A 16,612-nucleotide genomic window follows, 5' to 3' on the forward strand; every position below is an offset into this window, starting at 1 on the left:
TTTTACGAGCAACCCTATCAAAAGCGGCATCTTCCTAGTTCTTGTAAATTGTTTCATGGCTGTGACAAATGTATTTGTGGGTTATTGTGATTGTTTTCCAGGGAAGTGGAAACTGTCTAATCTGTGAGTAGAAGCCAGGAAGACTCTCTCCAGTGCAACGCGGAAAGCGTGGCCGACCTCTTCCTCTTTCTCCTCCCCTTTTGATGTCATCACATTGTTTATGATACAGTATTTGATTAACCAGCCTCATCCTGCATCGGAACCACACTTCCTGTGCAGACACATAGTACTGACGTTACTTGAAGAGCTCACACACACACACACACACACACACACACACACGTTTCTACCTTTTACACTTCAGCAATTTATTGTTTTTTTACAACAGAAATGTACATGTTGTCAGTGTACAAAATTAAAACTTTCTCAGATTTTGGAGTATGACACATGTAAAAAAAAAAAAAAAAGGATCAATGGCCCTGTAGCTCACAGGCATGTTCTATCAAGAATTAAGAACTTGAATTTGTGATGTTGTCAGGTTCTGCCGCTATGTTAGGGTCCTGTGGTCTTGATGCAGATCAATCTCCCAATAGAAGTGGGTGGTACTTTCACTGGAGGAGAACTCACTAATTTCATGAAAGTCCACATATGACTTCCTATCAGTGCTCAATAGTAACTATATTGATATCTGTAACCATTTCCATTTTCTTTTCCATCACTAACCATTTCCATTTTATATCAAAATATGGTCCATTATGAGTAAAGTCAAATTTTTAATACATAAAAAATTTGTCAAAAATTCAAAAAATTCCATCCATCCATCCATTATCTTCTGCTTTATCCAGGGCTGGGTCGCGGGGGTAACAGTCTAAGCAGGGATGCCCAGACTTCCCTCTCCCCAGACACCTTCTACAGCTCTTCCGGGGGGACCCCGGTCAAAAAATTAAATTTCTGAAAACTGTGAACAAGGTTTATAGACATTGTCCCAAGAAAGCTACATATAAAATTTGAAATGAATCCGACCAGTACTTTCAGAGAAGACTGTTGAAATCTAGACATTGGTAACCTTGAGTTTGACCTTTCAAGGTCACTCAAGGTCAAAGGTCACAGTACCAAATGAAAGTACATATATGACTTCCTATCAGTGCTCAATAGTAATTATATTGATATTTCTAACCATTTCCATTGTACAAGCCATCAAAATATGGCCCCTTAGAAGTAAAGACAAATTTTTAATAGTTCAAAAATTTGTCAAAAATTTAAAAATCCAAATTTCTCTAAACTGTGAACAAACTTTGTAGACATTGTTCAAAGGAAGCTACATATAAAATCTAAAACGAATCAGACTGGTAGTTTTGTCAGAGAAGATATTTGAAGAAATTGCTAATGAAGACAATGACGAAGACAGTGATGTCGACAATGACGAAGACAACGACGGACAGAGCGCCTTCACAGTGGCTCGTGGCTTATCGGCCGGTGAGCTAAAAACACTTCCTGTAGCTGATCTAAGTTACAAATGGGGTTCAAAAAGCTTATCTAGGACCAGATCCCTGAGTGAGTTTCTGTGACACACACACAGCCAGGCACAGACAATGGTTCATTCATAATTTACTAAATGCTGGTGATAGTGTCTCCTAGCACGAGAAATCTAAAATATGTACAAAAATACAGGAAGGAATTCTACTAAAGGCACAAAAACTATATTTTCAAGTACAATCACCTAAGCTGTCAGTTTTGTTCATGCATAATCAGAATGGAGAATATTCACAGTGCCCTGAAAATAAGGAAATAACACTGCAACTCTGGTCTGAGCCACACATCAGCACAGTAACAAACCCGGTAACAGTCATAGAGGTCCATAGGGATTCAATGTTCAACAGTGTCCACGTTCTGTCTCCTTGTTTCCCTTGTGAAGCGTCGTCACTTGAAGGCCCAGGCGTTTTATTAACATTCGCCTGCTGATTTCACTCCTGCAGGCTGCTGCTGTGGTGTGTGACAGCCCTCTGGTAGTCCTCAGGGGGGTTTATGTGGTCTGTGACCCCCGGGTGCTCGTAGCCACGGAAGTAATGGCCGCTGGTCTGTTGGGCGTAGTACAGGAGCTGCCGGGCGATCAGCGGCTCCACCTGCAACACCAGGAGGTTGGTGAAAAGCTGCAACATGGTTTCCTTCTGCAGATATGTTAGCAAGAACAAAAGGCCAAAATACAGAAAAGGAAAAAAGTTTTTGGAAACCCTATGCATTTGTGATGTATTGCATGAACGCTTTATAGGACAACTCAGAAATACTCTAAAGCTCAACATTTCAACCCTAGTGTGTTATTGGAGGACCAAGACTTTATTACTTTTTATGTAGAAAATTCAGGTTAATGAATGTGGCAAAAAACGAAGAAGTTTATATTATAAAAAATGCAAGAAAAATACAGGTAAGGTGAAAGGACCATATATTTTAGAACATTAGACCAACATAAGTGCTGATCCAGACCCCTGTCCACATCCACATTCTCCCTTTGAACATCATTCCTTACATTAGTACCATTCCTTCATGGTACCTAACAAAGCAGGTCCACTCACTGTTCATGCAGAGGTGGACCTTACAGACCCTGTAGACCACATTGGACCTGAAATTGTTGCCTCACTGTAACTGTTGCTGTCACTGTCTTGTAATATATGCAGAAATTACCAAAAGTAGTCACTTGTCCGATATAGGGTTCAGAATGGTATTATAGTATTGTATTGTTCCCTATTGCAAACCCACATGCTCCCTTCTGCACGTGCTCGGTTCCGTCGAGGTCAAAACTGGATGTTTCAATAACTTAATGACACACATCCAGGGCGTGTTTTTTTTTTCTTGTTAACAAAACACACACAAAAATATATTTAGCATTTGTTTGTGTCTGTTGCAGCCACACCTACTACACAAATATTTCAAAATAGTTGAGATTATGTAAAATTTTAAGGGTGTCCAAAAACACTTTTTACTCGAATGCATTTTGTACTCCTTTTATTAGAAACATTTCTAGTAAGGGATGGACCAATAACAAGCATTTGGAGTCATTACATATATTTGGATTAAAATTAATATTTCTGTGTCAATTTTTAGAATGACACAAAGCTACCACAAAACTCAAATGTTTAATTAAAAGCTCAATATGTAACATTTGTACTGGCTTGTTTTTTTTATATTTGTGTTGGGAGCCAGTCGTTTAACTTCAGTGTGTCTCTTCTGCTCCTCTACAGTCGCAACAATTTACAACACACACAACAGTTAGCTTCAGAATTGGCTAATGCTAACTAATGACCAGCTTCCAGCGCAGCACAGACTAGCAAAAAATGTTATGTATTACACCCGTAAAAGAGAACTTTTCAACTTAACCTCAAAGTACAGAGTGACCAGTAGCATTTCTTAAAGGTAACATCTAAATTAAATGAGAGTAACGGCTGCATCAGACACAGTACTTCCTTTTTATTTAATTGATTTTGTCATATATTGATTGTAAAATAAGTAAACTGATAACTGGAAAAATGATCAGGCTGGAGGATGAGTTTTTCATCCTCCATTCTTATACTAAGATAGTTATGAGGTACAAGACTTTTTATGAAATCACTACATGACGCTGAATATAACTATTGTTATATAATAACATTTTATGGTTACAAAGGCCTAAAGTAATGAATAAATTTAGTGGTAATTAAAAGTGCTTTGGTCTGATTTCTAGCTTTTTTTTCAATGTTTATAACCAAATACAAATTCTTTTCATATTGCATGAAAAATACACTGATTTCCAGTTGATGTTCCATTTGTTTACTATTATTAATTACAGTAGATGATGTTGAACATGATTTACTTCAATGGTTAAGGCCAGTTGTATTCAGAAAATTACCAAATGACAGGTTATAGCCAATAAAAACTCAATGAAACTTCAGATTTATAGATGTAAATTGCTGTTTCTCCACTAACAGCATCAGCTTATCCTGCTTCCACTTTACTCGACTTGGTTTTGGTACCTGCATGTTATATTTCCACTGCAGTTACAGAATTGGACTCCCTTATCATAGTGATGCAGTGATATTCATATTGTGATGTCATCTTCAATGACAGTAAAACTGACATTTACTGTCGAATTATCAAGATAGAACCTAGTTGAAAATTTGCTCTGACATTTTTGGAGATTTCCCCCTAGTTTGATGTGACATAATAACACACAGATGTAATAACGATAACTCTGGATTGACCAGTCTGTGATCTCCATGACTGTACATCACTCTTAGTGGAATTTTTCTTTGACCCTCAGTGAAGCTAACACTAGAAAAATATCTGATGGCACAAAAAAAACTGTACAGTGTCGAGGCAAGTTGAGCTGATACCATCAGTGGAGACGTAGCATATATGCACAATCTGTCCTTGAGCACCTTCAATGGCAGCTCACTGCTTCTACAGTCCTAATGCTAATGCTAATACTAATGCTAACACTAGACTGTATTAGTATGGGTAAAATACAAAGACCGAATTTTCCCTACAGGGATAGTAAAGTGAGTTAAACTTTAACCTTGACAAACTGGGTACAACTTTGAATACTTTGTTAAAATTGTATTCATTAGGATCTGCTGCTGGGAATTTTTGTAGAGTTCTTGTGTTGAGACATTTCACTTATTCAGCAACATTTTATTTGATCCCACTTCTGATAATTGAGTTTTTTGGGATGACGTCTCACTTTCAGCATTCACAGAAGTGGGAGCCATTATGCAGACATATACGTATGAACAACTGCGGTTGTTTTAAAGTGCTTTACAAATAAAGTTGGATTGGATTGGATATACGACAGATGCATTTTGTGCCAGTTTGTGTCTTCATGTAACAAACACTGACCCCACTGCAGACCCATCAGCTTCATGTTAAAGGTTGAACCAATGTCAGCATGAACTCAAGTATTAGCCAAGAAAACCTAATGTATATGTAGGGAATCAGCCCATAGAGGGTATTGTTAACCCTTTATCGGGCAAGTGACTGTTTTTGGTAATGTTCGCAAACATTAAATATGGGGCCAATCCTGTGCCTCTGTGAGGTCAAGAAGCATGTTGTTTTTTTATGAACACTATTCAGTGATTTAGAGAGATTTTATAGAAATTTTGAAACTGTAAATAGTGAATGTGAGCGATTTTTGTCAGTTTATGACCTTATAACAGTTGTTTTATTGCATGTGTTTATTATTTAGCAAGTGCTGCTTGGATGTTTTATGGCAAAAGGAGGGAGCCTGTTGTCACGGCAACCGACAAGGAGGTAAATGACAATGTCCAATAGCACACTAAGGTTGAAATTTTGAATTTCAGAGTATTTCAGTGATTGCCCTATAAAGAGTTAATGAATGTTTTAATTCATGTCTTAATATCTCTGCTGTTAGCTTTGATGTGTGTTGCTGAATTCTGAATCTTCCTATGTTAAAATTGTTTCATATTACCATATTTCCATTTCTCTGAAGTGCCTCTGCTGTATCAGCCAGACAAGTTTTCATTCAGAATAATTAAAGTTAAAGTTTTGAAACACAGTTTGAGTGACATGAGTCCAGAGATTTTCCTAAAGACCGTCCATCTCACAGATTTTAGTTTAGATTTTCCGGATTGTGATACTGACAAAAATAAAAGTAATAAGTTAAGTGTTTGAGTTGTTTGTAGAGATGTTATCGGGAACTATTTTAACAGTATAAAGCAGTATATTATAGAATAAGGCGTCACCTGGACTGTCAGGGTCCTTCTTTGTCTTTGTGGGTCCAAACATTCGTCTCCAAAGTTGAGCAGAACCTGGAAACGAGGCAGGGGCCGACCGTGGAGCCCATAACTCTGGATCTCTGATGGAAAAAGATGAGAACAATCAAACTGTTAAATGACTTTGAACCACAAACTACACCTGAACTGGTTGATTCACATCAGCTCAGAAGAATTTCATCTGAAATGGTGTGACCTTTTGGGGTGATCTGACTGGAAAGTCCTGGTCACACTGTGTATGCAAATACAATTAGGTGTCAGAGTCACACAGCTGGGGCTGTCATGGCATGTGGGTGGGATGATCACGTGACTGTCACTTTATCATGAAATACAACTTTAAAAAGTGAGTCTGCCACAGGTTTATGTGGTGCTGACTTTCCTGGGGGCTTTTGTTTCTCCTTGGTTTTGTTCTTATTCAATCTGACTTACAGTAAATGAGCGGTTTGAGTTTTTATGTCAGTTTAACTGGTGAAAACACCCACTGAGGATGTTTGCTGTGGTGGAATTATTAGTTTAATTATCAATTAGTCAGTTTCTGGGCTCACTGTTATATCTAGCACCGGATATCGAAAGTGCACATCAGAGTTCGCTCAGGTTGACCGTTTACGCTTTGAAATGAAATGATCCGTTGATTAACTGAACTAAATATGCAACTGATAGGTAGTGCATTAATCTGATGGTTAATTTGATGAAAAACCTGCCACAGCCAACAGTTTGTTAAACCTGAAATCCACATTTACCCAATTTCCATTTATGCAGAACGGGGAAAAAAAGCATGAAAATTAAAATTTAGGAACTGCAACCGCAATCCCAAAAGCGGGCAATTTCTGTTCTATTTCTGTTTATCTTTTTTTATTATTATGACAAAACACTGCACATTCATTAGACTATATTAAAATAATTTTCAACAGGGTTTCGATCCAGCATTTCTATGAAACATGTTGCATCATGTCTATAATACTAAAAAGGAAAGACAGAACTTGAATATTTTTTACTTGATTGTGTTGTCAGCTTCAATCAAACTTGTAATGATGCACAACCAAGTGCACAGAATTCTCAACTTCACACTTTTTTTTTTTTTTTAAGAAGTTTTGCATCAGAAACAGCAAAATTTGGAGAAAAAAACACTTCCAAATTTCCCCAAAGAAGTCCTTATTCTCACTTGTGGTGGTTTTTATAAAGGTTAATGGAAAATGGGAACACCTTTAAATCATAAGACTGAGTTAAATTCAGTTGACTATTTCCATAATGATGACTGATAGTACAACAGCTAGTGGGGTCGTCTGGACAAAGACACCAAACTATTCCTTTGGTTCATGCATGGAAAAAATATCACAGAAAGTCATTTTGTAGAAATGCACATAATTCACATTTCCTCTTTTAGTTTCAAATTCACTTGTCTGTTTTATGGAAACACAGCTACTGACTTTAACTTCCAACTCCTCCATGTTTCTACTGAAATCCTGTTATCGGTTACCAGTATCATACATATCCTCCTGAGACGTAGAAAAGTAAACATTTTGGCTTTTTTTACATTAAATAATTGCCTTAATTGGAAACAGCATTATGCAACAGTTTTTTCAGATATTTTTTTCATATATATTTTTTCATGGAATGCCATTTGCAGCTGACTGTGTTTTTTTTTTTTTTTTTTTTTTTAATAAAGCTGTGAAACTCTTGTTGCTGGATCTCAGGAGGATAAACTACAAATCAAACAATATGACTTATTCTTTTATTAATGTTTTGTCCTTTTCTTGGTTCTGCAGGATTTAACCATTTAAAGGTGTCATTACAATACAAGACCCAGTTGTGAGTGCAGAGACAGACTGGTTTAAACGCCGTGTGTTAATACAGTCCAGTATTTGGTCAGGGAAGGTGTTTTATGTTACTCTGTTTTATTGCCTTCCATTTGATTATAATGCCCTTAAACCCAAATTTCCTAATTTGAAAACGGTTTCCATTGTCTTGTGTGATGGGTGAACCCTTTGATATTCAGGATTTTAGACACTCGGGCACATAAGTTGATATTTTTAGATCTAACGATTAAGAATAAAAGTAAGCAGTTGAATTAGTAATGGAAATACTCAACTTCAGTCCTAGTCTTGTTGACATTTCAGAACATTTTCATTGGATGAAACTTAAATTTTACAAACTCTGGGGAACATTGATGTGCATGTTTTTCATGGAAAAACTGTAACTTCATGATGCTGTTGAGCGTCTCACCTGTGAGGTAGTCCTGTGTGTGCAGGAGTTTACATGGGACATCCCTCTCCAGCTTGTTGAACTTGTCTCCGTACGGTGACAGCCCTCCCTGCCAGTACACTCTGCTCTGACACAGCCTTTGGGCGTACAGTCCGTCCGAGGCCATCCACACCAACACCCCTCTCTCCAGGGCAGACGGAGGACTGGGTGGACACTCGTCTGACCTCCGCTGGCCTGAGAGGGTCTCCACGGGTAAGGGGACCAGTTCGGGACCCCCTGGGGGCTGGTAGTGCTTCTCCTCTTGGGAGCACGGTTTCATGTGACACCCTTCTGGGCTGGTGGTGGTCACCTCCCTGACCAGAGTGTCTCGGAAATATACGGACACATGGAGGCGGGGGTCTGGGTGAAGCAGAGGGGACACATGGGATTATTACTAAAACCCTCCAGAGTCCAGTTACACTAAGAATAAATGTTGCTGAAATGGCTTTGAATTATAGCTTTGTTTGTTTTAATTTGAGTCGATGTCACACAGTACAGATGTTGACACAATGAAAATGCTAAATTGATCAATTGATAAATAAATGGATTAATGTGTAACCAAATTATAATGCAACCTAAAGATAATGATCACCTTAAATCATAATTGACCCCTAGACTAAAGGAACATGATTATTCCTCCACACACGTCTTGACTTAATCATGAATTGGTTTTTAGCGCCCATGATTTCCATGAAAATACTCAAATAGCAAAAAAATAAATAAATACATCTCAGTCGTCTAATGGTACAGATACCACTGATCCGGTGGAAGTCCAGAGGTTAAATACAGACTGTCTGTGTAGGTTCTTATTTGTCCAGGTCATTGTTCTTCTTGGTAGTTCTTCTCAGTTCAGCTGGTCTGGTTTTAGCTCTTTTTTGAAGACAAAAAAAGCTAAACCAGTCCAGTTGAACCAAGAGGAACTACCAAGATTAAATACAGACTGTTTTATACTAATAATTTTTGATTCTTGACTGTATAATTGATGTGTGTATTAACCTGAGCATCTTACAAAATGAATAAAACCAAATTTCATTGTACTGTGCAATAGTATTTGCAATAGCAATAAAGTTTATTCTTATTTCTTATTCTTCTAAATTAAAAAGCCTACAGTGGGCGGAAGTTGCAATTTAATGTTTGACATTCAATACAATGCATGTATTATTGTATGGTTTGGGCATGATTGTGTATGACAGATCCAAGACATTTGATTTCATTACAATAACTGTTGAACTGAGCATGTTAATTAAAGCTATAAATACCTAAATAAATAAAACTGAATCAACATCAAACATCAAACTGAACATCAAACAGAGTTATTAGATAGTGGAAGTGCAAGTTTGGAATAATTTGTCAATAATCTGGCTCTTTTAAAGCCTGTATAGCCCCCCCCCCCCCCCCCCCCCTTATAAAAGTGTGTGTACCTGACAGTGCTTCCGCCGACCTCATACCGGCGTCCAAACTGAAAGGTGATGGTTGACCGTCAGCTGGACCGTACGAGTAAATGGAGGCTCTGATTTGATATCCTGCACACACACACACACACACACACACACACACACACACAGATTAGAGCTCATAACATACAGACGGAATGACTCAAGCTTTGGCGACGGTGATGTTCAGGACTGTACCGTTCTCCATGGGCGGGGCCGGCCATGGCAGGCTGCGGGGAGGACAAGGGCACTGAGCGAAGGGCAGCTCCGGCAGAGAGGCCTGGTCCTGGCAGTAGTCTCTCCATCCACATTCAGAGGGGATGTACTGCTGCATCTAAAGACACACATGCTGTTTACATCTGCTCCTACGACTGATGATAGAATACAATGAAAAAAGACCTGTAATGAAAGCACTGGTTTGGACATTTGTTAGACTGAGACTGAAACGTTACTGTTCTTGTGGCATTTTTTGAGGCTGTTTTCTCTTCAACCCTCTAGCTCTATTGTAGCTAACATTTAATATGAAATAGCATGTTTTTTGTTTTTTTTTTTGTTTTTATAATTTCAGTGTATGATATTTAGTCATGTGTGATGGTAAAGTTGCATTGCAGCAAAATAAATATCCACCCATTACAGCCAGTGTTTGTTTTGTCCAGTCTTGAGGAGATTAACTTTTGTCCATAGTAGTAAGTAGCATGTACAGAAAACCACATATCTACAAAGGTATTGACTTTGAATGTTTGTGACAAAGTTTAAAATTATCTTAAAATTCTGTTTTTCTTAAACTAAATAAATTCTTCAGCTCCTCTTGGAATTGCTGGAAAATGCAATTGTCATAAAGCTGAAAACAGGCCTGTTTTTGTAAACTCATGACAAGTTTATGTTTACGCATTTGGCAGACGCTTTAGTTGTCTTCTAACAGAGTGTAACAAGTTGACGTCTAACAGAGTGACATACAAAAAGATGATTGAATATTACATGCTGCTGTGGATTAAATTACCCAAAGTACATAAAATAATTAGAATGACCTCAGTGTTAAGCATATAGAGCAGTAAAATGTCACATACTAATGCAGCGGTAATATCCAAAAACATCACTACTTTGACGTTCAGGATTTTAACTACATAACATTGACATATTTTTACTTAAATAAGGTTTTGAAAGCAGAAGTTTTGGCATGAAGTATATGATATTAGTACAATTACTGTTATTTCCTGCTCTTATGTCAGGATTTTCTCTTATTTTGATCTTTTTTTGGTACTTCAGGATGTAGTTCATTCAAATGTAGCCTTCAGTTGTTGTCCTGTGTTTCTGCAGTCATTCATGCATGCACAGTAAGTTTACTCATGCAGTGTTTCTGTCTCTATCTCTCTCTAAAGCCAGCCTTACCCATGTGTGTGTTTATGTAAATTACCTGAGGTTGCAGAGCGGGGTAGGAGGAGTGCACTGGGTAGCTCATAGGACTCAGAGGGCTGTCCTCCTGTCTGGGTCCTGAACGCAACACAGAGACGTTCACTGAACAGATAGAGATGAACACCACTTTGCACCTCTGCACCATGCTGCTGCAACATGAACCATGACCCCAACTGGTGGTTTGGTTTCTTCTGCTGATCAGTCACTGACATTTTTCAGTCACACAACAGTGCATTTATCTTATGATAAAAGCCATTTACTGTCATGAACAAAACACCCACTTTGGATGAAAACTGTGATTATGACACTGCAGTGACATTTTACTCATGCTATGTGTCATATATCACATGTTTGATGTGGGGGATTAATTTTACCCAGGGATGATGGTGACACTTTTTTTTAATAGTACATGGCACAGACACAGAAAAAAATTATTAGACCATCAAAAGTCATCAAAAACAATGGTTATGTAATCAAGTACTAACTCCTGTGTGTATCATGTGACTAAAACAGACAGAAAAGAAAACATGGAATGCCTAAAAGCACTGTTTTTGGCAGTACAATGCCATAGATATTGATGTAAGAACTGAAGTGATTATGGTTATTATCAAGAAAACATGGAAAATGGGTAGATATCAGCTCTGAAATTAAACTGTTAAGAGCTATTTTTGTTGTTATCATTATATTTGTCCAAACCAATGTACCTTTAGTTGTACCAGGGAATAAAATTAACAAGAAATTGAAGAAAACAAGGGATGGTCTAATAATTTTTCTGAGACTGTACTGTATGACACATGATTATTTGATGCACAAATGCACATTTACATATTTAAGCATAGCCCAGTGGTTGGAAAAAGTGCTGCAGATCTAATTAATACATCCAAAAAGTGTAACTAATACAGATGATGTTTTTGTTTAGAAAAAGTTTTAGTTTTTTTTTCTTTGCAATATTAGAATTGCATGGGTCCCCTATCTATCAGCACTTTTGCTTCTTTGGGGTTCCCTTTCATGTACATGTGTTGTAAACTGCTCATGTGTAACATATTTTTCTTTCGTGCATGAATAAAAAACATCTGAACATCTGAAGAATAAGTGTCATTACTACAGAAAAGCTGACTTTGCCACATAGCTAGATAGACTGATGTCAAATCTCTATGTAAGTAACTGTGAACTCACTTTATTTAATTGCTCAAACTGTCTACTTTACATAAAGCCACAGGGAACAACATACAGTCATATCACATCCTGTATTTTTTCATGCATTTAGCACTGTGAGCACTGCTGAGTATGTGAGCCCTCAATAGCAAATGTACTTTGTGTCTGACACTTACTTTTCTTGGCCCCCTCAGGGATGATACGATAGACTTTGTACGGGTCTGAGATGTCCAGCTGGCTTCTCTCCACCAGTTCCTCAAAGTCATTGCTCTTGTTTAAGGCACAGCGGAGGCGCGTCTTCCAGGTCGGTGGGTCTGGTTTGTCAATACCTTCACGAAACTTGCCTTTAAACAACGCCCAGGCCTGTGGACAGACGAGGGGCATGACTTTACCAGAAACTAGCATTAAAAAGGTACATGTAATATCAGCTACACAGACATTCAGTCAATAAATAAGCTTATATTGTACACAATCCTTTACATAATGCATTAAAACATTAAGAAATATAGAAACTAAATCTCAATGACCAAGTGTCTTATGCCTTCAGCACATCATGGCTTTCTGAAATTACAAAAATGATACAAATAGATAAAAATTACATGTATTTCTTTCTTACTTTTCTGTTTTTAAGTTGCAGGCTTTCATTTTAGCTCTCTAAGCATTGAAATGTAATACTACCTTTAATTAAGTAAGCTTTAATACACTATTTACTTTTGATATAACTTTATATTTCTACTCCCCTGCATCCTCACAGGTATATATTGTACTTTTCAACTGCATCATATTTATGTTTATGCATTTGCATTTGGCAGATGCTTTTTTCCAAAGCGACTTACAGGGGAAAACCAATCAAATCACTCAATCAATCAAATTTTATTTATATGGCGCCAGATCACAACAAAAAAGTTACCTCATGACACTTTATATAGAGAGTTGCTCAAAACCAGACTCTAAGCAGAAACCCAACAGAATATATATTTTATATATATATATTTATACACGCACCTTTAAGTAGTTAAAAGATTCTAATATTTTACCAGCTGCAACACTGAAGATGAGCATCATAAATATAAGAAAACTTTCTATTCTGCATCTTAGTTCTTCAGTTCTGCTATATTTTGATGTTTTTGTTCCTAAACTATAATAAGGTTTTTAATGCATGATGATGGTCTGATCAGGTTTTTCAGATGCTAAAACTTTCTTCATGTGTTTATTCTCGGTCCCGTTATGTTCACAGGTCAGAACATGAGGGTGTCTTACCTTGAAAAGCGCGGCATCCTCATCCCGGTTGTAGTCCTGTTTCCCGGCGTGTTTCCACGGTATCCTAAAGATGGTTTTGTCGTCGTTCTCCCACACCAGACCGGGATATTTCCCACAGTCCACCTGCTCGATCAGCCACTGGCGCAGCTTTCCATTGCCGCTGCTCCCCGAGCCTGAGTAATCCACATCTGGGTTCATGTCTGCGCAGAAAGTCCACACTTGGCTCCTGTAATAATCAAGTTTCATGTGCTGATGTTTGACAGAAAGTTAAGCACGAAACGATACCCAGGACTGACTGTGGGTTAACCCCCCACCACCACCCAGTCTCCCACGCACGGACCAAACCGGAGCAACGTGCGCCTGGGAAGCCGGTCTAAGTGGTCTTACCTGTGAAACTCGAAACACGTCAAGTTTTGGAATCAGTCAGTGTCAGAAAGCCCTCATCTTTACGACGGGCCCGCTTAAATGTGACTCCGGAGGGCGGAGACTGAGCCGAGGATGCTGAGGAGGAGGACGCACACGCACCTGCCGCTGCGCTGCGCTCCTCAGAAGCTTATCTGCGCACACAGCGGCCGATCACCAGTAACACACCCGGGGAAACCCTGTCACACACACCGTGTCACACACCCGCACACGTGGGAAACCGACGGATGGAGACAAAAACAATTCTGTGAAATGATAAAGCCTTACGAAAAGTCAGTCCAGAGTGGTCCTGATGCAGAAATGATGAGCAGAACATCCACAGAAGTGCCTTTTCTATGGAAGAAAACACAACAGATGAAAACAGGAACATGAGATAACGATAAACTGTGGCTCATAAAGCACAAAGAGAGACAATTAGACACAAACCTAAAAATATGTACAGTTCCGATAAGGAGTTTATGAAGAAAATTAACAAAAATTACATCAAATGATATAGTTTCTATTACTTTTTCTACTCAAGCTCATTTTAGTTCAGTGGCCACATACAATTTAATCTCAAGTAAACCAGTAAAACAAGAACATTATAATCTTTAACCCTTTCATGCACAGTGGTCACTACAGTGGACAGCTGTTTTACAGCTGTTCTATTCATGGATTTTGTTATTTTAGTTCCATATCTGCTAACACAGTGGACGCTCATGCATCATCCTGTATCATATAATTACTGTAACTTTGCTGTTCTTCATAAACTTGATCTGCACTAACATGTTTGAGTGTAAATCAGTTGCTTGTTGTTATTAGACTGTAATTAACTTTTTTTTTTTTTTTTTTAAACAAAATGATGACAAAAGTAGCACTGGGTTTTTATGGGTTAGACAAAAAGCATATTATCTCCATGGAGTGAGTAATGACCAGTTTTAGAGTTTGTTAAAATGTGAGAAAACATCAGATTAGCTTCATAGTTTTCATACAGAATATCAATAAATATGTTTCTTCATTTCGAAAATTAAATACATGGTGTCCAGCTGAAAGGACATTTTTGCAGCTCCATGAAAAATAGGTTAAAAAAAAAGTCAATCGCATTGTTTTTTCAATGCCTAGAGGAATAATAACACTTAGGAAAAAAAAAATTAAGGCTCTCATAAGGCTATTTAAGGCACTCATGATTCATGCATGAAAGGGTTAAATAATGATAACTCCAAAGTTTTCCTCTTTGTTTTAGTGCAAAAAAACAAATTTAATCATAAAAACCAACTATTCTTTCACAAAAAAATGTAAATAACCTTAACAACCTGAAATGTTTTAAGAAAAATAAGTGCAATTTTAACAATATTATGCCTCAATTTATCATTTACACATGTAGATTACACTTTACAGATCACTGTAGATACAAAGACTCAAAGCATTCAGTAACAGGCAGAATATTCTTAAAATTTTGGAGATTGGAGTTTGGGACTAACATGAGTTTGACACCAGTGATTGTTAATATCCTAGATAGTTTGCCCTTTTTTTTTTTCAAATTCATCCAAGTGTTTGACCCCACTAGTGCAGATGCATGTCTTTTTTCCTCTGTGTTTTATATTATGTGTGTTTGTGTTGCATCTTCTCATAGTACACGTCTAAATAGTACACAATATGGCAAAGGGACACTATCAATAATGTTTTAATTACATCAATATGTATTTATTATTTCCTATGCATGCTTATAAAAGATTAACATAATTGTAACTTAAATATTTTAGTCTTGTTTTTAGGAGGACACAAAACAATCAGTCCATCAACTCTGTCAGATTTACAGCAATGTTGATTAATGTGCACTGTCTCTGTTAAATAAAGCAATAAAATAAGTAAACAAATAAATCATAAATCAGAGGGAGACATAATACATTTCTCTTATAAATACTAACAATATGAACTTACATACATGCCACCTTTAATATGAATAATCTTTATTTAGAGCACTTTTCTAAACTTGTATTACAAACTATATCACACCGGCATAAAAATAAGTAAAAGCAAAATGAACACAAATGAAGTAACTGCAGTATATAATATATATCAGGCAAAGAGCAATTAAAAAATTAAAGCAGAAGAATAACATAAAGATTTACAAGTTTACAAAGTGGTTTGACAAAGTAAAAGCAGGAAACTCGTAAGGTAAGGTAAGGTGTGAGGTAGGGAAAGGTAAGGTATAAGGAAAGGTGTAAGGCAAGGTAAGATAAGGTAAGGTAAGGTATAAGGTAAGGTGAGGTAAGGTAAGGTATGATATAAGGTAAGGTAAGGTAAGGTAAAAAAATAGCCAGCAGACAAAATTGAGGTGAAAAAGTTAAAACAGGAAGCACAAATCAAATAGTTCAAGCAAAATAAAAATAGAGAACAGTTTAATATTGAATTAAACATTTTTTTTTTAATCTTTTTTTTTTTTTTTTTTACTTAGCATCTTAGCATTTAGGTTCTGGTTTTGCACTAGTGAATTGTTTATTCCAGTGGTTTGAGATGCATGACAATATTCAGACGCTATTTGATGGACTCGTACGAAAGTTAATGTTAAAATATCCACAAAGTCAGAATACAATGCTGTTTATTGTTACACCACAAGTCAATATTAAAACTTTTCATGTCGATGAAACTTGATTTAACCCGTGTATTTCTATTTCTTGCATTTTTTTTTTTTACTTTGATGAAGTAAGTCTGATTAATCTGTTTTTCATTTAATACGATTGTTGATATTTATAAAGAGAATGTTTCTTCATAATCCTGTTTTTGACCTCTGATCTCTTCTGTATCCTGCACCTTTTTTCATACATAGCACAAAACAGAACCAGAGACTGATCATATTAACAGTGTCTTATTGTCAGCAGGTGGAGGACTATCTATACAGTTTGTTACAGTTATACTTCATACATTCATCTGGTGTTTCTTCCCCTT

The 16,612-nt window shown here is 37.1% G+C and overlaps 1 protein-coding gene across 3 annotated transcripts; it reads right to left on the minus strand.

Annotated features, from left to right (window-relative positions):
• Positions 1–1,319: 1,319 nt before the first annotated feature.
• LOC115417476 (interferon regulatory factor 4-like) lies at positions 1,320–13,712 on the minus strand. 3 transcript variants are annotated; one of them, XM_030131416.1, is made up of 9 exons: positions 13,649–13,712; positions 13,262–13,461; positions 12,178–12,364; positions 10,848–10,924; positions 9,632–9,767; positions 9,422–9,523; positions 7,983–8,360; positions 5,730–5,842; positions 1,320–2,123 (listed from the first exon to the last, which is right to left on the minus strand). In XM_030131416.1, exons 2-9 carry the CDS (start codon positions 13,457–13,459, stop codon positions 1,965–1,967), a joined length of 1,350 nt encoding a protein of 449 aa, XP_029987276.1. In that variant the 5' UTR covers positions 13,460–13,461; positions 13,649–13,712; the 3' UTR covers positions 1,320–1,964. The 3 variants fall into 3 exon arrangements, with proteins under 3 accessions (XP_029987276.1, XP_029987275.1, XP_029987274.1); XM_030131415.1 differs by having other exon boundaries at positions 13,262–13,487; positions 13,649–13,702; XM_030131414.1 differs by lacking the exon at positions 13,649–13,712 and having other exon boundaries at positions 13,262–13,618.
• Between the last annotated feature and the right edge of the window lie 2,900 nt (positions 13,713–16,612).

This window comes from Sphaeramia orbicularis, chromosome 4, assembly GCF_902148855.1.
Source record: "Sphaeramia orbicularis chromosome 4, fSphaOr1.1, whole genome shotgun sequence".
Taxonomy (NCBI): domain Eukaryota; kingdom Metazoa; phylum Chordata; class Actinopteri; order Kurtiformes; family Apogonidae; genus Sphaeramia; species Sphaeramia orbicularis.